A 21,545-nucleotide genomic window follows, 5' to 3' on the forward strand; every position below is an offset into this window, starting at 1 on the left:
AACCAGGAGAGAGCAGTGTCCTTAATGCCTAGTGACTGGAGCCTAGAGAGAAGGAGAGGGTGGTCAACAGTGTCAAAAGCTGCAGAAAGGTCGAGAAGAATGAGCAGAGAGTGGTCACCATTACGTTTTGCTGTCAGAAGGTCATTGGTCACTTTGATGAGTGCAGTTTCTGTCGAATGTAGGGGGTGGAAACCGGACTGTGAAGGGTCTAGGAGGGAGTGAGTGGAGAGGTAACGGGTAAGGCGGGAGTATATCAGGCGCTCCAAGAGTTTAGAGATGAAGGGGAGATTGGAGACCGGTCTGTAGTTGTTTGTGCATGATGGGTCAAGGGTGGGTTTCTTTAGTAATGGAGTAATGATAGAGTGTTTGAAGGAGGAGGGGAAAATGCCAGAGGAGAGGGAGAGATTAAAGATTGTAGTTAGGTGACTTGTGACAACTGGAGAGAGAGACTGGAGGAGATGTGAGGGAATGGGGTCGGTAGTGCATGTAGTTAGACGAGAAGAGGAGAGGAGCTTGGAGACTTCTTCTTCTGTGATGGGATCGAATGTGGAGAGTGAGCCAGGGGCAATGAGGGGAGGGATGGGAGTCACTGAACTTAGTTGTTGGGAGCGGATTTCCTGACGGATATTGTCTATTTTCTCTATAAAGTGGGAGGCCAGGTCACCAGCACAAATATCTGTGATAGGGGCTTGTGCTTTTAGCCTGAGGAGGGAGTGAAAGGTGTCAAAAAGTTTCTTGGGGTTGTTGGATAGTGAGGAGATCAGAGTGGTAAAGTAGGTCTGTTTAGCGAAGTGAAGGGCAAAGTTATAGGTCCTTAACATAAATTTGAAGTGTATGAAGTCTTCTGGTGTGCGTGTTTTCCTCCATAAGCATTCAGTACACCTAGAGCATCGCTGGAGAAATCGGGTTTGCGTTGTGAGCCAGGGCTGTTTTATTCTGTGTTTGGAGGTTCTGAGGGTGAGGGGAGCTACTTGGTCAAGGGTGCTTCTAAGAGTGTCATTGAAGTGATGTACAGCCAGATCAGGACAGGAAAAGGAAGAGATTGGGGACAATGATGAGCGTAGGGAGTCTGAAAGTGTAAGAGGGTTAATGGCTTGTAGATTTCTGACTGAATGGTGTGTAGGAGGGTGCTGGGGTGAGCGAGGATATGTGAGTGTGAAGGAGAGAATGTTGTGGTCAGAGAGCGGAAGCGGTGAGTTATCTAGGTAGGAGATTGAGCAGAGCCGGGCAAAAACCAGGTCCAGGGTGTTACCGTCTTTGTGTGTTTCAGAGGTTGAGAGCTGTGAGAGGCCGAGAGAAGTGGTTAGTGACAGAAGCTGGGATGCAGATGTGGAAGTGGGGCTGTTAATGGGGATGTTGAAGTCTCCCAGGATAAGGGTTGGTAGTTCTGAGGACATGAAGTGCGGCAGCCAGGCAGAGAAATGGTCCAGGAAGCGGGTGGGTGAGCCTGGGGGCCGGTATATGACCGCTACTCTGAGGGAGAGGGGACGAAAGAGCCTGATTGTGTGGACCTCAAAAGAAGGGAATGAGAGTGATGGAACTGAGGGGATGACCTGGAAAGTGCATTGTGGGGACAGGAGTATGCCAACTCCACCACCAGGTCTGTTTGTTGGTCTCGGGGAATGGGAGAATTGTAAGCCACCATGGGTAATGGCAGCAGGAGAGACAGTGTCAGAATCCTGAATCCAGGTTTCTGTGAGGGCCAGCAGATTCAGAGAGTTTTTCAGAAAGTAATTGTGTAGGAAAGGAAGCTTGTTACATACAGACCGTGGATTCCTAAGGGCACAATTAAAAGAAGGAGATGAAGGAGTGCAATTAATATTAGTAAGATTATTAAGGTTTCGATGTGAGGTAGGGTAGGGTTTGAGGTTGGTGGATGGTGGACCGGGGTTTGGGGAGATGTCTCCTGATATCAGCAGGAGTAGGAAGATAAAAAGCCAGTAGCTTTTTGGATTGTATGAAGTTTTTTTATGCAGTCTGTTTGGGTAAGATGGACTGAGGTTTTTCAGGAAGGTGAGAAGTGCATGGGAGCTGTACATGGGAGAGGGAAGGAGAGAGGAGCTGATGTATATGAGTCGTGATGGAGGGGGGATTGGGCGGTGAAAGTGGATTACAAGGGAACATAGGAGGATAGGAATAATGCACATGGATAGACTGGAGTGCAGAGTGTGGGTTACCTGACACCTGCCCTGACTAACTGCCATGGAATAACTGCGGTATCACAACGCTTATCTTCTGTGACGCTTTGCTTATGGGACGCTAGCGTGCACCCCCACTTGCGTGCACCCCTAAGGAAGGTTCTAAATTTATAGCCCAGAAGAGATGGATTGTGGGAACTGGTTGAGGACTTTATGTGTTATAGAGCCTAATTGGATGGGATTGTGTGTTATATGAAGGTGACAGAACCTGCAATTCCCGCACTTGTGATTTCCCTCTGGAATATTACTTGTCAACCAGTTTTTTTCTCGGTAATAAGATTTTATTGTGCACTAGCATATCTGACAAATTATGGGCTCGTTTATAAGCAAATTTGGGCATACTGGTGTGTATGTGTGCCAGATCTTTATCTGTCTGTAACACATGCCAGTTTTTCCGTATTGATGCGTGCACAATACTATCCATATTACTATGCTTAAAGCAGAAAGAGAACCTCTCTTCATTAGTATTCTCCTCTTGGGGAGATTTTCTTTTTCTACAAATTTTCTCAGCAGTGTTCTTAATTTTGTTTTATATTTCTGGGTGGGATTGTTTGGTAGCGGACAAATTAAGAACACTGCTGAGAAAATTTGTAGAAAAAGGAGTATTATCTAAAAAACGAGCAGAAAGCTTATTATCGCCAGGTCGCCCTGTAATTTCTGGGATCAATTCGGTAACAGGATCTCTGTCCCATTATATAGATTGGTTATTAAAACCACTTTTACCAACAATCCCATCGTATATCAAAGACTCTGGAGATCTGGTTTAAGCTTTAAAAAAGATAGACTGGCAATGCACGTTCTCACTAACATCAATCGACGTAGTGAATCTGTATACCCGTATTCCTCAAGAGAAAGGCATACAAGCTATCCAAAAAATTCTACAAGACAGAAATCTCGATTTAGAGATAATTTCTTTTATTACAGAGGGTTTAGAATTTATACTCTCCCATAACTCCTTTAAATTTATGGACAAATGGTACAAACAATTAGTAGGGGCTGCAATGGGTACGCCCACTGCATGTACTTATGCAAATCTGTTCTTAGGAGTCTTCGAAGATACATATATTACCAACATAAATAACCCCTTTCTCAAACACATTCGTCTTTTTATTAGATTTGTGGACGATATTTTTATAATCTGGGATGGAAATAAGGCGGAATTCGATAACTTTGAATTCGATACCTGAATTGATGTAACACAGATAACATGCGATTTACATCTTGCTATGGAGCTGACAGTCTAGAATATTTAGATGTGAAAATAGAAATTATAGAAGGTAAGATAACAACTAAGGTCTTCAAAAAACCAACGGCAACTAACTACTTGTTGCATTTTGATAGTGCACACCCAATGTATACTAAGAGAAGACTCCCATTTAGCCAAATGGTTAGATTACGAAAAATCAACAATAATAATCAAATTTTCAATGAAAAAATAGGTGAGTTAAAATCACGCTTTATGGATAGAGGCTATCCCCGGCAGGTTTTAAAAGAAGCTGAAAACCGTATTAGTAATTGTTCACAAGCAGATGTTCTAAAAAGAAAAAGAAAATCTCCCCAAGAGGAGAATACTAATGAAGAGAGGTTCTCTTTCTGCTTTAAGCATAGTAATATGGATAGTATTGTGCACGCATCAATACGGAAAAACTGGCACGGGTTACAGACAAAGATCTGGCACACATACACACCAGTATGCCCAAATTTGCTTATAAACGAGCCCATAATTTGTCAGATATGCTAGTGCACAATAAAATCTTATTACCGAGAAAAAACTGGTTGACAAGTAATATTCCAGAGGGAAATCACAAGTGTGGGAATTGCAGGTTCTGTCACCTTCATATAACACGCAATCCCATCCAATTAGGCTCTATAACACATAAAGTTCGGGATTTCATTTTCTGTAAGAGTAAATTCGTAGTTTATGTTCTTTTTTGTCCCTGCTTATATTTCTATATTGGCAAAACAATTAGACCGCTGGTAACGAGATTCAAAGAACACTATAACTCAATAACAACAGGCAAAGGCTGTCTGAGGCTAATCCAACATATGAAAGAGGTACATAATTCTAATCCAAACTTGCTAAAATTCGCTGGCTTAGAAATTTTTTAAATTTTCCCCGCAAGGAGGCGATCAAAATAGGTTATTATTACAAAAAGAAGCCAGATGGATTCTAAATTCCAATGCACGAGGTCCTATTGGCCTAAACGACAGATTAGATATGTCAGTATTTTTATAAACGCTTTCAACGCAATAAAGAAGGGTCCGTATTAATATCAAAGGTTGTAAGTCTGCATTTTAGAGATGATTACTTGTTATTAAGTCACTTTCACTTGTTTTTTTAATATTTTTTTCATGTACGTATTTGCATGCACGTCTAAAACCCTTTAAAGGGAAATGACGTTTGGTAATCAATCACCTGGACCCGTTGAAGCACATTCCATGCGAAACGGCCGTCGTCCACTCTCCACTACCGCACCCTCCTGTGAACCTGATGTCCTAACATGGATGTATAAACTTGTACAAGCTATATCCAATAAAGAGCACGAATACACAGCAAAAAAAGGGTGAGTGCCGCATACTTACTTGTTTTGATTTTCGTATTACTTTGCCGCATTAACCTTGTCCCCCCCCCCTTTTTTAATTTTTATTTATTTATCATTTCATTTTCCCTCTTGTGGATACCCACCATTAGCTATCACCCTTATTCGGCTTGGTCCCATTAACCCCCTGTCACGCATATACTTAAAATACCCCCAGTACACAGCCTCCACCCTGCACCCTTCTTCTATGGGCATCACACCGATGTCTATTCTTTTTCCTTTTTTATATATTTATTTATTTATTTATTGTTCTGGATTACATTTCTCCCAATAATTCAGGTAACATCCTCATCATTATTTTTCTATTTCATTTTGTATTTATTTTTATTTTCATTTTTATTTTTCTCAATATTACCTTTTTACTATTTTTTTTTCTTATTTACAGCATTCATCTTATTTTTATAGTCTTCATTTTTCACTTCATTCAATCATTTTTGTCCTAATTACATTAGCCAGCAACTATTACCTTCCACATATTCGCTAGATTACCCCATTCCAGTCCTAAGCTTTCCCTCAACATGGTCCCTGACACCCTTATACATGCAGGATCTTTCCACTATGGCCGCCGCTATCTTACACACAGGGCTGGTTATCCTGGTTACATGTATACAGACATTCTGCGCATGGCTAGGTAGGACTTCCGGTCCGGCGGTTTCCGCTCGTACTTTTCAGCCCCATCCTGACTCCTCATAACACGCCGGCTGCAGCAAGGCGCGGGAGCGCCGCTAACCAAGACACATTGCACAGGTAATACAGGGCTATATCACTTAGACCTTCTACCGGTGTTTCCATGCGCTCCATGGGCAGTCACCACTTGATACCTACGTCCTCCTCAATGAAACCGGACTGTGGTGGCCACCTAATAGCTTCATCCAGCATGATCCCTGACCAAGATTGTCCATTATTTTTCACCTCTAGGTCCCACACACATGGCAACAAACCACCGTGGGCTTTACATTACCTCACCATCAACTAGGTATTGTAACTAGGGACCCTATTTATATTACCTTAATCTAGCTTCACCTTTTCATGATGCTGATCTATATTCCTTATTAAATCCTTTTCAGCACTACCCATGTTTCTAAAAAAAACTAAGGATTTGCTTCATTTAGGCATTCTTATCTACATACCAAGGTAATTAATGTCTACTGCCTCCTTTACTGTCTCCTCCTGGTCTATACCACTTTTGACCTCTAGAACACCTATATTCTCCACATCTATGATATCATAAGCCTTTTTTTCACCTCGGTGTATTAGCTGGTGCTCTTAGGGTCTATGGTCGCTCGACTTACCTCTTTGCAACTTTCCTAATGGACTTATGGTATATTACACATGTACCTTGCAGACCTGTATATCTGTACATACTATGTGTTTGTATTTATTGATATTCTGTTTTTTGTCTTTTAGCGATGGTATGATTAAGACTCGGGAGAGTCGAAACGTCATGTTTTGTTACTAGATTTGATCGCTTTTCCTTAAGGTACCGTCACACTGAACAATATCGTTGCTTTTTGTGACATAGCAACGATATCGTTAACTAAATTGTTCTGTGTGACAGCGACCAACGATCTCCCAGCAGGGGCCTGATCGTTGATCGCTGTCACACAGAACAATTTAGTTAGATCGGTTAGTTAGGTAGATCGTTGGTTGCTGGGGAAAGTCCAGCACTGGGGAAAGTCCAGCACTTTATTTTGTCGCTGGATCTGCCGCTAACATCGCTGGATCGGCGTGTGTGACGCCGATCCAGCGATGTCTTCACTGGTAGCCAGGGTAAACATCGGGTTACTAAGCGCAGGGCCGCGCTTAGTAACCCGATGTTTACCCTGGTTACCAGTGTAAATGTAAAAAAACAAACACTACATACTTACATTCCCGGTGTCTGGTCATGTCCCCCGCCGTCAGCTTCCCGCACTGACTAGTGAGCGCCGGCCAGCCGTAAAGCACAGCACAGCGGTGACGTCACCGCTGTACTTTACGGCCGGCGCTCAGTCAGTGCTGGAAGGTGAAGGCGAGGGACCTGACCAGACACCGGGAATGTAAGTATGTAGTGTTTGTTTTTTTACATTTACAACGGTAACCAGGGTAAACATCGGGTTTTTAAGCGCAGCCCTGCGCTTAGTAACCCGATGTTTACCCTGGTTACCCGGGAACTTCGGGATCGTTGGTCGCTGGAGAGCTGCCTGTGTGACAGCTCTCCAGTGACCAAACAGCGACGCTGCAGCGATCGACATCGTTGTCGGTATCGCTGCAGCGTCACTTAGTGTGAAGGTACCTTTATGTTTGTAGAATTGCTCCCATGTGTTACTTATATTGAGTTATGTTGAATAAATTCACACTATCTTGCATAATTAACCACTAGAGTGTGCGGTGTCTCTCAAATTATATTGGATTACTGGGACTTTTCTAGTCCATGACACCTGCACCTTGCCTTAAATTGACTGAGTGCACACCATTATACCTTATCTTATTACTTTTGTTTCAGAGTCATTCTTTCTTGAGTGCTCAACATATCTGATCTGATAATTGGGAACAGCCGCAGCACACACAGGGATAGATTCATCCCAAACCAAATTTCCATAACATCTGGCGCCTTCATACGGGGCAGTGAACGAAACGCACGGGGGCCTTGCTGACCGGAAGGACGAGAGTGCCGGCCACTGCCTTGGCTCACAGGACGGAAACTGCAGCTCCATCAGAGTAAGGTAAGAAAATGTTGTCATCTTACCTGAATATCCCCTGTGCCCAGTCCAGGTCTATACCTTTAGCCAGTCAGGTGTGGTCACCACTGCATTCCCAGGTAGTGTAAAAAGTCCAAGCCTGTATCCAAACCCTGGGATATAAGTCAAGGTGTCTGCTGTGTGCCGTGTATGTGTTCCATGTTTGTGTGAGATCGGGAGAAAAACTGGAACGATGACTGTTTTGTTTGTGGTTGCTGGGTAACAGACGGCAGGAGGTCAAATCGCTCGATAAGCTATCACAGATTCCCGTGCATCAGGAGGGACAGGTGGTCCCGTGACAAGTAGTCCCATGTTCCATGCTTGGATGGTGATAGCTTAGAGGGCTGCCACAGATTCCCATAGCCGGCGAGACAGTCGGAATGACCGGACCAGAGGGTGGTAGAATTTCCGCTTGTTGTGCTCCTCACTCAGGCGGCCTGGGCATATGTGTGCCCAGAGCGATTGATAGTTGTCTGTTCCCAGAACGGCCTGCATGGGTCACAGAATAATAAAGAGGGCATTGGTTCTCCCGGACGTCTGTATCTGTTTTGGTTCATGTCGTGTACTGTTGCCATAAGTGCATACAATTGTAAAGAGAAGGTTTTGTTTTTTTTTTTTCCTTCTCCACGCTTCTCCTCTGCTGCTAGCAAAGATATATCCATTGTAAATCACACTGTCACATCTGTTTTTGCAAAGTTTCCTGTTTCTGCATTCTGAGTAGTGCTAGCTACAGTGTAGCAATTTTTTGAAGAAGTGAAACTAAGTGGTATCTATCATTTTTGATATTCTATGAGAAACGTATTCAGCTGCCGACTCCAAGGAAGAAACTGCTTGTTGTCGGTGGCCTAAACTATATAAGTTTTATTAGTAGATGTAAAGAAGAAAACTAAATACTGTAAAATGATAAATCTCCTCATATATTTCCCTTATTATCTCCAGTAATTGTGTTATTACAGAGGATTTTTATGATGTTACATCGGCTCATCTTCTCATTCAGGTCTCTACAATATCGGATCCTCTTAGTGAAGATCTACATAAGAAAATTTTCATGATTTATCCATCACAGATGGATATGGACGGAGACAAGATGGTGGAGAGGATATTGCACCTCACCCTAGAGATCCTCTTCCGTCTTACTGGAGAGGTGAGAGATTCTGATGATGTCACATTACATTATTCTTATCTATGGGAATAACAGATGGACAGAACTGGGGAGGTGAGGACTCTGGAAATGTCTGTAGTGAGATTTATTAATGTGTCTCTCCATAACCAGGATTACACAGTAGTGAAGAAGTCATCTAAGGAGCACTGTCAGGACCCTGTGTCTGAGGGATGGGGAAGACCCCTGAGCCCAATCACGGAGCCTCCGTCTCACCCTCTGATACATGAGGACATCAATGACCAAAAGATCCTAGAACTCGCCTACAAGATGATTAAGCTGCTGACTAGAGAGGTGACACTGCTGGGAATGCTGGGACATTATAGAGTAACTAGCTATTGAACCCGTTCTACGCCCGGGTGGCGAGCATTTATATTGGTATATGGTCTCCATCCTGGTATGTGTTGCTTCCATCCTGCGCCCTAATCTTGTCATGTGCTGCTACCATTTTGCGCCCCATTCCTATCATGTGCAGACCCCATCCTGCACCCCCTTCCTGTCATGTGCGGCCCCCATCTTGCGCCCTCATACTGTTTTGTGCGCCTCCTTCTTGTCATATGCTAATCTCTTCCTGTGCCCTCATCCTGTCATGTGCTCCCATCCTGCGCCCCAATTCTGGTATGTGCTACTCCAATTCTGCGACCCCATTCTGTCATGCGCTGTTCCCATCCTGCACCCCAATTCTGTCATGTGCTGCACCCATTCTGCTCCCCCATTCTGTCTCTATAGTATAAGGCACCCCCCCACAGGCAGACTCTGCAGTATAAGGCAGCACCCCCCACAGGCAGACTCTGTATTATAAGGCAGCACCCCCTCATAGGCAGACACTGTATTATAAGGCAGCACCCCCCACAGGCAGACTCTGTATTATAAGGCAGCACCCCCCACAGGCAGACTCTGTATTATAAGGCAGCACCCCCCATAGGCAGACTCTGTATTATAAGGCAGCACCCCCAACAGGCAGATCCTGTATTATAAGGCAGCACCCCCCACAGACAGACTCTGTATTATAAGGCAGCACCCCCCTCACAGGCAGTCTCTGTAATATAAGGCAGCACCCCCCATAGGCAGACACCGTAGTATAAGGCAGCACCCCCAACAGGCAGATCCTGTATTATAAGGCAGCACCCCCCAGAGGCAGACTCTGTATTATAAGGCAGCACCCCCTCACAGGCAGACACCGGAGTATAAGGCAGCACCCCCACACAGGTAGACCCGGTAATATAAGGCAGCACCCCCCAGAGGCAGACTCTGTATTATAAGGCAGAACCCCCTCACAGGCAGACACCGTAGTATAAGGCAGCACCCCCCCAACAGGTAGACCCGGTAATATAAGGCAGCCCCCATAAAGAAAAACAATAAATACTCACCTCTCTTCTTCTTGGTTCTTGCGCTGCTCCCGCTCACCTCCGGACCGTGGCGTCGGGCAGTGATGTAATCACGCCTCCTTGTCAGTGTCAGCGTCGGTGACGTCAGACGCTGACAGGGGGATGATGGGAGACGGAGCATAGCACTCCTTCCCTCATCAATGCGGTCAGCTGCATCAGCTAGATGCCGATACAGTTGACCCTGCAATGACAGGTGGGTGGGCCCGCCTGCTCAGGGGCCCATAGCGAACGGATGGAAGAGCAGGGAAATTGATTCTCCCTGCTCTGCCTCAGAATGTAACTGTATCGGCACGCTGTGCACGCCAATACAGTTACTGTAGCATACCTCCGGGTGGGCCCCCTGTGAGCACTGGGCCCGGGGCGATGGCCCCCTTTGCTCCCACGGTAGCTACGCTACTGCCAGATGCGTCATTCTGTGGGGTCTAGACTGCATCGGCACGTCGTGCTTGTGCGTTCTATAAAGGCTTCAGACAGAGTGACGCTCCTAGCATTATATAATAGATGATGTGAAGGGATCGGGGGATGACGGTATCATTGTATGTGTCAGGTTCCTATAAGGTGTCAGGATGTCGCCGTCTATTTCTCCATGGAGGAGTGGGAGTATTTAGAAGGACACAAAGATCTGTACAAGGACGTCATGATGGAGGTTCCCCAGCCCCTCACATCACCAGGTAATAGATAGGACTAAATACACACGGCCTATAATTATCTGTATGTATAGAATGAATTCAGTCCCTGTATGTGCTTCCTCCAGATCTATCCAGTAAGAGGACAACACCAGAGAGATGTCCTCATCCTCTTCTTCCACAGGACTGTAACCAAGAAGATCCCAATGTTCCTCAGGATCATCAGGTAGATGGAGAGAAGGTGTCATGAGATCTCCCCTATGATGTGTAGACGGCTGTGAAGGTCTTGTGCTCAGTCTTGTTTTATCCACTAGTATTCTATGTTTTATACTTGTGTAATGAGAACGGTGGAGATGGCAGGATTAGAGCTGATCATAGATGTGACTTCTCCATCTGTCTGTGACTTTTACAATATTTGTTTCAGGGTGCTGGTTACGAAAATTGCGCAGGAGGCCACGCCATTTTTTTCCTAAAAAAATCTTTTACTAGTTAAATACACGTACAGTAATTTTCACACACACTGTGCTAATTGTATTTGTCACTGACATCTATATATCTACCTATTCTATACGTATTTACTGTATGTAATCCATGTCTTCTATCCTGCAGTGATTTTACAGCACATGGCATATGAATTGCCAGCTTTTCTTCTATCTATCTATGTAATATAGAGCTCTGGCAAAAATTAAGAGACCACTGCACAGTTTTATAAAAATCAGCTTGTCTACATGTCTGACAGCCATTCCATTCCAGTGTCAGTTGAATTCCAACCAGAGTACATCTCATTCTACTTAATGTGCTTCTGATTAGGTGATCACCTGAACCAAATCTTATTTAACGAGGGAAAGTATAAAAAACACTGTTGTGGTCTTCACAATCTTCTTGCAATAGGACAAGCTGGAGAGCAAAACAAGTGCCAGTAATATCCCAAAAGTATTAGGAAATTGAAAAGAAAAGTATTAAGTGAGGAATAGAAGGGCTCGATGATGGCTTTCCTAGCAGAGGGACACAGTGAGCATCATGTTGCCTCCATCCTTAAAATTTTTAAGACAGCAGTCAATTACAACAAGGTCAAGCAGCAGACATTTGCATGCATGAAGAAAGTAGGTGTAGATTCCAGCTTCTTAAAACTTGAAAGGCTTTATTAGTACATCCAAAATATAAAATATAGCAAGTCCTTACTTATAGGTGGATGCAGACAGAGAATATAGACTATGCTTTTCGATCTAACCGATCTTACTCATGTTGTCATGGGGACAACAAAGCTACAGACTGGCAGAGGGCGAAAACGACTCTCCACTGACCGGGATGACCGTCACCTTATTCGAATGTCACTCAGCAACCGCAGGATGACATAAAATGACCTACCAAAGGAATTGCAAATGGCAGCCAGGGTGATGTGCACGGCAAGAACAGTTCGTAACAGGCTCCTAGACGAAGGCCTCAAATCATGTAAAGCTAGAAAAAAGCCATTCATCAATGAGAAGGAGAGCCAGGCTGAGGTTTGCCAAAGACCATAAGGATTGGACCATAGAGGACTTGAGTAAGGTAATCTTCTCTGATGAGTCTAATTTTCAGTTTTGTCCTACACCTGGTCGTCTAATGGTTAGACGGAGACCTGGAGAGGAGTAAAAGCCACAGTGTCTTGCACCCACTGTGAAATTTGGAGGAGGATCGGTGATGATCTTAGGATGCTTCAGCAAGGCTGGAATTGGGCAGGTTGTTCTTTGCGAAGGACGTATGAATCAAGTCCCATACAAGGTTATGGAAAAGCAGTTTTTATTCGGATTCCCATGACAGCACTACGAGAGAGGGGATCCGCCCTTCAGGAACAGGAAACCTACAGATACAAAAAGGCGGCACCTCTCCCTATGCATCAGTTGATATCCTGTTCCTGAAGGGACAGGATCCTACAGATGAATCTCGTAATGGATCTCAGGCCGGCCGGACCGAATCAGGTAGCGGGGGGGTCTCCTACCTCGGCCGGTGCGGAAGCCCCTGGAAGACGTCACGGTGGTCCTGGCTGGACTGCACGTCAGTGACGTAGACAGCAGGGAGCAGAGTCCGGAGGATTCCTGATCTCCTTCAGCGCCGGCGCCGGTAAGTATAGCGCTCCTTCGGTTCATGTGGTGGTGCAGCGCGGTGGTGAGGTAGTGGTGCCAGGAGGGGAACGCTATCTGGTGCGCGGCTGCATGCTCTTCGGCGTCCTGCATCGCTCTCAGCGTTAGCTGGAGCGTTTCCGGGTGCAGTGACGTCGAGGGGGCAGAGTCAGCAGGCGCTTCCGGGTCACTGGGGAACTGCGCATGCGCAGTTCATCCAAGATGGCGGCGCCCATTGATCCTGAACGCCGGACTCCTCACACACGGCGCTGACCCCGCTGAGCTGTAGCCTCATCAGCAGGAACCAATGAGAGTGGCGCCAGGCAGCCTGCTGACCGGATCTGAGGGGGATTTAAGCAGGAGCTGGATTTAGAGCTCTGCCTTTGGTCACATCCACATCATGGAGAGTGATGGTGAGCGGCAGCTTCAGCTGTCGGAGGAGGTGCGACAAAAGCCCTCGGAGAAGGAGCATGCCAGGAGTGACCAGTCCAGCCGTAAAAGCTCGTCCAAGCAGGGATCTAGAGCATCGACTGGCAAAGAACCCCCTCGTGTTCCGGTACCTTTGTTGGCGTACACTGGTAAGAGATCTACGTGAATGCTCACTCAGTGACGCGGGCCCCTTATACTTTGTCATTCTAGGGGAAGAAAAGTGCAAAGTCGAAACATAAGGAGTGTGCCCTTTGTGAAGTCCCGTTACCAGATTCTTATACTAAAAAATTATGCGCCTCCTGTATACAACAGACGGTGAGGTCTACAGGAGTGGAGGGGTTGAGTGACATCAGGCTAGATAGATGGTATCACCCTTATTGTCCTCCCCTAGGTAGCGGAAGAATCTGCTTCTACGGCTAATCTACGTGAGATGATCCGTACAGAAGTAAGGGAATCCCTGCGGTCTATGTCCCAGGCGGGAAGTTCAAAACAGAGAGCCTCTGTGATCTCTGATTCGTCACAGGAAGATAAAGAGGAAGGTTCTTATGGCTCAAATCTCTCTTCCTCGTCATCAGAAGAGGAATCTGGCCGATTCTGTCTGCCTCTGGACCGGGTGGATAAATTAGTTAAGTCGGTCAGAGGTACGATGGGCCTAGAAGAACCTAAGACTCAGCTTTCCCGTCAGGAGCTAATGTTCAGTGGCTTGGAACACAAGAAGCGTAGATCCTTCCCGGTGAATGATAAAATTCAAGACCTGATTCTCCGAGAATGGAAGAAACCGGAGAAGAAAGGCTCATTACCACCAGCTTTAAAACGCAGGTATCCCTTTGAGGATACAACTGTGGATACCTGGGACAAGGCCCCTAAATTAGATGCCGCGGTGGCAAAGGCATCAAAGAGAGCCGCATTACCTTTCGAGGACATGGGATCCCTTAAAGACCCTCTTGACAGGAAGGCGGATACCTTCCTTAAAGGTACTTGGGAGATGGCAGCCGGATCCTTGAGACCGGCAGTGGCTGCGACTTGTACAGCCAGATCCCTAATGGTCTGGCTGGAACAGTTGGAATCCCAGCTTAAAGAAGGCACTTCCAGAAGTTCTATTCTAAGTGCGCTTCCGGTGATTCAAGATGCTGCGGCTTTCCTGTCGGACGCGTCGGTCGATTCGGTCAGAATGGCGGCCAGAGCAGCAGGACTCTCCAACGCGGCTCGTAGAGCCCTGTGGTTGAAGTGTTGGTCGGGTGACATTCAATCAAGGTCCAAATTATGCGCTATTCCATGCAAAGGGGAATATCTCTTTGGGCCAACCTTGGATGAGCTGCTTGAAAAGGCTGGAGATGACAAGAAAAAATTTCCTAGTTTGTCATCAGCCTCTTATCGGCGTCCATTCAACAGGAGGAGATTTGGTCGCGGAAGGAAGCGCGCATCCTCGCCCTCTAGAGAGAATTTTAGATGGGAGGATAGACGCAGGAGAGGTACGGGTTACATGTTCCGCCGTTCCTCAAAAGAATGTAAGAAACCGGACCAATGACTAGCAATCCCTGTGGGAGGGAGATTGTCAGCCTTCTCTTCCGCATGGACTAACATCTCAAATAGTGACTGGGTCCGAGGTATTATTTCAGAAGGCCTGAAATTGGAATTTATTCACTGGCCTCGGGATAAGTTTATGCTAACCCCCTTACGTTCTTCCACTATTGAACAGACGGCTTTAGAGGCAGAAGTTGTGAGTTTATGCCTTAAAAACGTGCTGATTGAGGTCCCAGAGTCAGAAAGAGGGAGTGGATTCTACTCTCCTCTATTTCTGATTCAAAAACCGGACAGGTCATTTAGGACTATTATTAACCTTAAATCCCTTAATGAATACCTGGTTAAGGCCACATTTAAAATAGTCAATCAGCTCTGCAATAAAAATGTTGTTCAAACACTGCTTCATGGTAGTTGTGGACTTAAAAGATGCGTATTATCATGTTCCTATCCATGAGAACTTTCAGAGGTTTCTACGTGTGGCAGTGTCTATGGGGGGTATTGTTCGACATTTTCAATTTAGAGCCCTTCCCTTCGGCCTCTCAACGTCTCCCCGAGTATTCACTAAAGTTGTTGCGGAGGTCATGGCACACTTACGTGAATTTGATATCCTCATAATCCCTTATCTGGATGATTTCCTGATAGTTGGAAACTCAGCAGACCATTGCCTTGCTCAGGTAAAAACAGCTATGTCTAAACTAGAGCATCTGGGCTGGGTTATAAACTATGAAAAATCCCGATTACAACCCCTAAAAACCCAGAGATTTCTAGGGCTGCTGTTAAATTCCGAGTCCCAACAATGCTGTCTTCCACCTGATAAACTGCTCCATATCCAACAACAGGTATTAAAAGCAATTAATAAACCAACCATGACTCTTAGACAGGCTATGTCTTTGTTAGGTTCCCTAACTTCCTGTATTCCGGCCGTCCGTTGGGCACAGTTCCACTCCAGACCTTTACAGTTTGACGTACTAAATTATGATAGAGTCTTACAAGGTTCCTTGCAGGGTCAGTTGATGTTGAGTCCATCTCTTAGATGGTGGCTGAAGGAAGACAATCTGTCAGCAGGAGTTCCCTGGGTGACTCAAGTGACTCGGGTAATTACGACGGACGCCAGCCCCACGGGGTGGGGGGCACACATGGGTGACGTAGTAGTCCAGGGTTTATGGGATCCCCAAACATCAGCCTCTTCCAATCAGAGGGAGTTAATGGCAATTGAATTCTCAATTAAAGAACTCCTCGTATATCTACAGGGTCACCATGTCAAAATCCTCTCCGACAACCAGGTGGCAGTGGCCTATGTGAATCACCACGGTGGAACACGCTCCAAGTCCCTGATGGAAGTAGCGGATCGCCTGCTCCAGACAGCAGAAAACCATTTTCTATCTTTATCCGCAGTTCACATAAGAGGGAGAGAGAATATAAGAGCAGACTTTCTAAGTCGAAGCACCTTAAAACAAGGAGAATGGTCTCTGAACACAAAGATCTTCAACCGGATTGTCCACATGTGGGGTCATCCAGAAGTGGACTTATTTGCCACCAAGCACAACAGAAAGACGATAAATTTCTGTTCCTTAAATCCCAGGGAATATCCACTGGCAGTGGATGCCTTCCTGATCAGATGGGATTTCCGATTGGCATATGCGTTCCCCCCGCTCAATCTATTGCCGCTGGTGGTCAGAAAGATAAGGGAGGATCAAGCGAGAGTCATACTGATCGCTCCGTTCTGGCCCAGAAGAGCTTGGTTTTCCTGGCTCAGGACCATGTCCGTGAAAGACCCCTGGGTGCTGCCGGACATTCCGGACTTACTTCATCAAGGTCCGATCAACCATCCACAAGTGAAGGGTCTCCATTTGACGGCATGGTTTTTGAGAGGTCATTGTTAAAAAGCAGAGGTTTTTCTCCAAACCTAATTGATACCCTTATGAAGAGTAGGAAAAACATAACAACTAAGATCTACTCTAGAACTTGGAGGAAGTTTCTGGCCTCTTCAAATTTTAATATTGAAGAGGGTATACCAATCAACCAGATTCTAGAATTCCTGCAGAGGGGGCTAGAGCTAAATCTATCCACAAGTACACTAAAAGTACAAGTATCAGCCCTGGGGGCTCTATTTTCTTGTAACATTGCGGGTAATTATTGGGTATCAAGGTTTATCAAAGCATCTAGTAGATCCAGACCTATACACAGGAATAGGTCAATGCCTTGGGATCTCAATCTAGTCCTTTCAGCCTTGACTAAGGAACCATTTGAGCCCTTACATTCAGCCTCACTTAAATTACTATCCCTCAAAACAGCGTTTTTGGTTGCAATTACATCTGCTCGTAGGGTAGGAGACATACAGGCTCTTTCTAGGCTGTCCCCTTATACAGAATTTCTACAGGACAGAGTAGTCCTCAGACCAGATCCAGCTTATTTACCAAAAGTGGCCTCAGATTTTCACAGATCTCAGGAGATAGTGTTACCGTCATTTCTCCCTAATACTTCTAATTCCAAAAAGGAGTTACTCCATACATTAGATGTTAGGAGATGTCTGTTAGAATATATATCAGTCACTGATGCTTGGAAGAGAGAGGATGCGTTGTTTCTATCCTTCCAAGGTCCCAGGAAAGGTCTTAGAGTTTCAAAGTACACGCTAGCGAAGTGGATTAGGGAGGCTATCTCTCTGGTTTATACTGCAGGTGGAGGTCCAGCTCCGCAGAATCTGAGGGCACATTCCACCCGGGCCATGGCTACATCCTGGGCTGAAAGATCTGGAGTGTCGATCGACCAGATATGTAAGGCAGCTACGTGGTCATCCCCTTCCACCTTTTTCAAGCACTATAGGTTGGACTTGGGGTTCTCTTCTGATCTCACCTTCGGGTTAAGGGTGCTGCAGGCTATAGTCCCTCCCTAAGGTAGTTTACATCTCTGTAATTCTCTCGTAGTGCTGTCATGGGAATCCGAATAAAGCATTAAGCTACTTACTGGTAGCGGCATTTTTCGGAGGCCCATGACAGCACCCTTAGTTCCCTCCCTAATCACGTGGGGGTTTCACTTCCTATAGTATATATAATGAGATAGATAGATCTCACGTGTGGTATATAGTTCAATATGATGGATTATTTTTGTACATAAACTGTATATAATGTATATTTGTGTGCTACTAACCGCGGTAGTCCTCTCAGGCTCTGAAATACAACTGATGCATAGGGAGAGGTGCCGCCCTTTTGTATCTGTAGGTTTCCTGTTCCTGAAGGGCGGATCCCCTCTCTCGTAGTGCTGTCATGGGCCTCCGAAAAATGCCGCTACCAGTAAGTAGCTTAATGCTATTCCTTCTGCTCAGGCATTGTTCCCCACCTCTGAGGACTGGTTTTCCAGTAGGACAATGCGCCATGCCACACATCTAGGTCAATAAAGTTGTGGATGAAGGAGCACCACATCAAATCCCTGTCTTGGCCAGCCCAATCTCCAGACCTAAACCCCATTGAAAACCTCTGGAATGTAATGAAGAGGAAGATGGAGAGTCACAAGCCATCAAACAAAGAAGAACTGCTTACATTTTTGTCACCCAAAAGCAGTGTGAAAGACTGGTGGAAAGCATGCCAAGACACATGAAAGCTGGGATTAAAAATCATGGTTATTCCACCAAATATTGATTTCTGAACTCTTCCTGCGTTAAAACACTAGCATTGTTGTTTCTAAATGATTATGAACTTGTTTTTTTAGTTTCAATAACATAGCAATTGTACAACAGATTCCCTTACAAGGGAGTTCAATAAGCTTAAATCTAAACAAAGAGGAAAAACCATACATATATTAACTCAAATTCGAAAATACAGATATGACGAGACAAGAACATGGGGGGACATAAAAGAGGGAAAATGGGGAAGGAAATGAGATTCTGCACTTTACTTTATGGTAAGCTGCAGTACATTTACAAGTCAGGATTATACTTTGCTCCGTTTTATGAGTTCCGCCTCCCACCCCCCTGCACCCCACCCAACGTAGGCTCAACCCCAGTGTCATCAGAATCTCTCACAGGATAATGAAGTCTCAAATAGATAAAGTCAAGGTTTGTTCAAGATTCAAGTTCGTGTTAAGATCCATCCACGGTTTCCAAATTTGGTAGAAGGCCTCCCACAAATCTTCCCTAGTCGCATGTATACGTTCATATAAGGGGATTGTATTCATTTTATCCCTAACTGATTGGACAGAGAGAAATGGCGACCTCCAGTTGGTAGCTATATGTAGCTTAGCGGCCATAAGCAGCTGGCCTATCAACCTGTGGAATTTGTTAGAAAAGCCTGGGTACTTGGCTCCCAAAAGGAATGTGGCCGGATCAAGTTGTATTGCCCCGCCATACATTTTTTCAATTATTAATCCTACTTCCCGCCACATAGATGAACTTGTTTTTTTGGCATTATTTGAGGTCTGCAAGCAATGCATTTTTTGTTATTTTTACCATTTCTCATTTTCAGAAAATAAATACAAAATTTATTTCTTGGAACTACGGAGACATGTTGTCAGTAGTTTATAGAATAAAAGAACAATTTACATTTTCCTTAAAAATATACCTATAAAAAGAAAAATCAGAGAAACTGAACATTTTGCAGTGGTCTCTTAATTTTTGCCAGAGCTGTATATACATAGATGGATGTGTGTGTCACTGACATATATACTGTATATATCTATATATTCTATGTGTTTATATCTATTCTATTCTAAACTGTCGTGCTGTAATATAACCGTACGTGGCACATGAATTGCCGGCTTTTCTTCTTATCTTTCTAATATATATATACACATACATACATACATACATACATACATACATACATACATACATATACTGTATATGTGTGTGTGTGTTTTTGATGAATATTTCCTTTGAAAACGATGTGTAAATGACATAGAGAATTGCTGTATGTAAAAGCTCATGTTCATATCTCATTACAATCTAATCGTTTGCTAGGTGTGAAAATCAGATTACACTCGCATTACACTCGCATTACACTCCTGCGACTCTCGGCAGGGAAACTCGGACCGATTTTTCATACATTTAGTGTGACTCCGGCCTAAGATGTTGATCCAGAGGAAGGCAAAACCCCTGGGGCATACACTACTAGCTCCATATTAGGGGAGAAATTTCTCCCGACCACACATACAGCAATCGGACCAGTTCCCTGGATCAACATCTCATCATAGAATGTAGTGAACATAACCTGTAATATAATATTTTTCAGGAGAGACATTCAGGCCCCCATATGAATTTTAATAGTGAATCGACCATTACAACATCATGTGGCCGAGAGTTTCTTAGTCTCACTGCTCTTACAGTAAAGAATCTGCATTTGTGATTATGATGAAACCTTCTTTCCTCTAGAGCAGTGTTTCCCAAACTCCAGTTCTCACACCCCCGACACCTCATGTTTTCAGGATTTCCTTAGTATTGCATCGGCGATGGAACTATTATTAAGGCACCAGAAATGGCCACAGGTTCTGTCCCCTGTGAAATCCTAAGGAGATTCTAAAAACATGATGTGTTGGGGACCACGATGACTGGAGTTTGGGAAACACTGCTCTAGATGTAGAGGATGCCCCCTTGTCCCCGTCACAGGCCTACTCCATCACAGCGCTCCTACACTGAGGCAGAATCTATCCTCATGACTGTCCACATGCAGGTCCCGTCCTGGGGGTTTTAGGTCGGGTGCTCGCCACCATCGGTTGAACACACGTTACACAGCACCATGCACACACGTTACACAGCACCATCCACACACGTCAGACAAGCACCATGCAGACACGTCACACAACACCATGCACACACATCACACAAGCACCATGCTCACACGTCACACAGCACCAAGCACACACGTCACACAGCACCAAGCACACACGTCACACAGCACCATGCTCACACGTCACACAGCACCATGCAGACACGTCATACAGCACCATGCACACACGTCACCAGCACAATCCACACACGTCACACAAGCACCATGCACACACATCACACAAGCACCATGCTCACACGTCACACAGCACCATGCAGACACATCACACAAGCACCATGCTCACACGTCACACAGCACCATGCAGACACGTCATACAGCACCATGCACACACGTCACCAGCACCAGGCAGACACGTCACACAATCACCATGCAGACACGTCACACAAGCACCATGCTTGTGTGACGTGTCTGCATGGTGCTTGTGTGACGTGTGTGCATGGTGCTTGTGTGACGTATGTGCATGGTGCTTGTGTGACGTGTGTGCATGGTGCTTGTGTGACGTGTCTGCATGGTGCTTGTGTGACGTGTGTGCATGGTGCTTGTGTGACGAGTGTGCATGGTGCTTGTGTGACGTGTGTGCATGGTGCTTGTGTGACGTGTGTGCATGGTGCTTGTGTGACGTGTGTGCATGGTGCTTGTGTGACGTGTGTGCATGGTGCTTGTGTGACATGTGTGCATGGTGCTTGTGTGACGTGTGTGCATGGTGCTTTGTGACATGTGAGCATGGTGCTTGTGTGACGTGTATGCATGGTGCTTGTGTGACGTCACACAAGCACCATACACACACGTCCCACAACCACCATGCACACAAGTAAAGCAGTACAAGTGCAGTTAACACAAAAAATACAGTACAGAATAAACACAGCACAAACACTTTCTAAACATGAAGTCCCATTATTGCTTAATTACCTCATCCGATCCTGTCTCCATTCCACCATGATGCATCCTGCACTTAGAGTAGCGGGAACTTAATGGTATGCTCCGCCTCCAACATCACTAATCTCCGCCCCCAGGGCAATGAATTTCAA

The 21,545-nt window shown here is 45.3% G+C and overlaps 1 protein-coding gene across 3 annotated transcripts in view; it reads left to right on the forward strand.

The window, feature by feature from the left end:
- The window catches only part of LOC138663147 (zinc finger protein 271-like), a 119,774-nt gene that overhangs the window by 42,531 nt on the left and 55,698 nt on the right, over nt 1-21,545 (forward strand). For all 3 annotated transcript variants that reach the window (XM_069749286.1, XM_069749285.1, XM_069749287.1), the window contains 5 exons: nt 7,281-7,500; nt 8,513-8,659; nt 8,789-8,968; nt 10,610-10,733; nt 10,817-10,914. In XM_069749286.1, coding sequence (XP_069605387.1) covers nt 8,564-8,659; nt 8,789-8,968; nt 10,610-10,733; nt 10,817-10,914 — 498 coding nt within the window. In that variant the 5' untranslated portion in view covers nt 7,281-7,500; nt 8,513-8,563. The remainder of the gene's footprint in view (nt 1-7,280; nt 7,501-8,512; nt 8,660-8,788; nt 8,969-10,609; nt 10,734-10,816; nt 10,915-21,545) is intronic.

The sequence above is a fragment of the Ranitomeya imitator genome, chromosome 2, assembly GCF_032444005.1.
Source record: "Ranitomeya imitator isolate aRanImi1 chromosome 2, aRanImi1.pri, whole genome shotgun sequence".
NCBI lineage: Eukaryota > Metazoa > Chordata > Amphibia > Anura > Dendrobatidae > Ranitomeya > Ranitomeya imitator.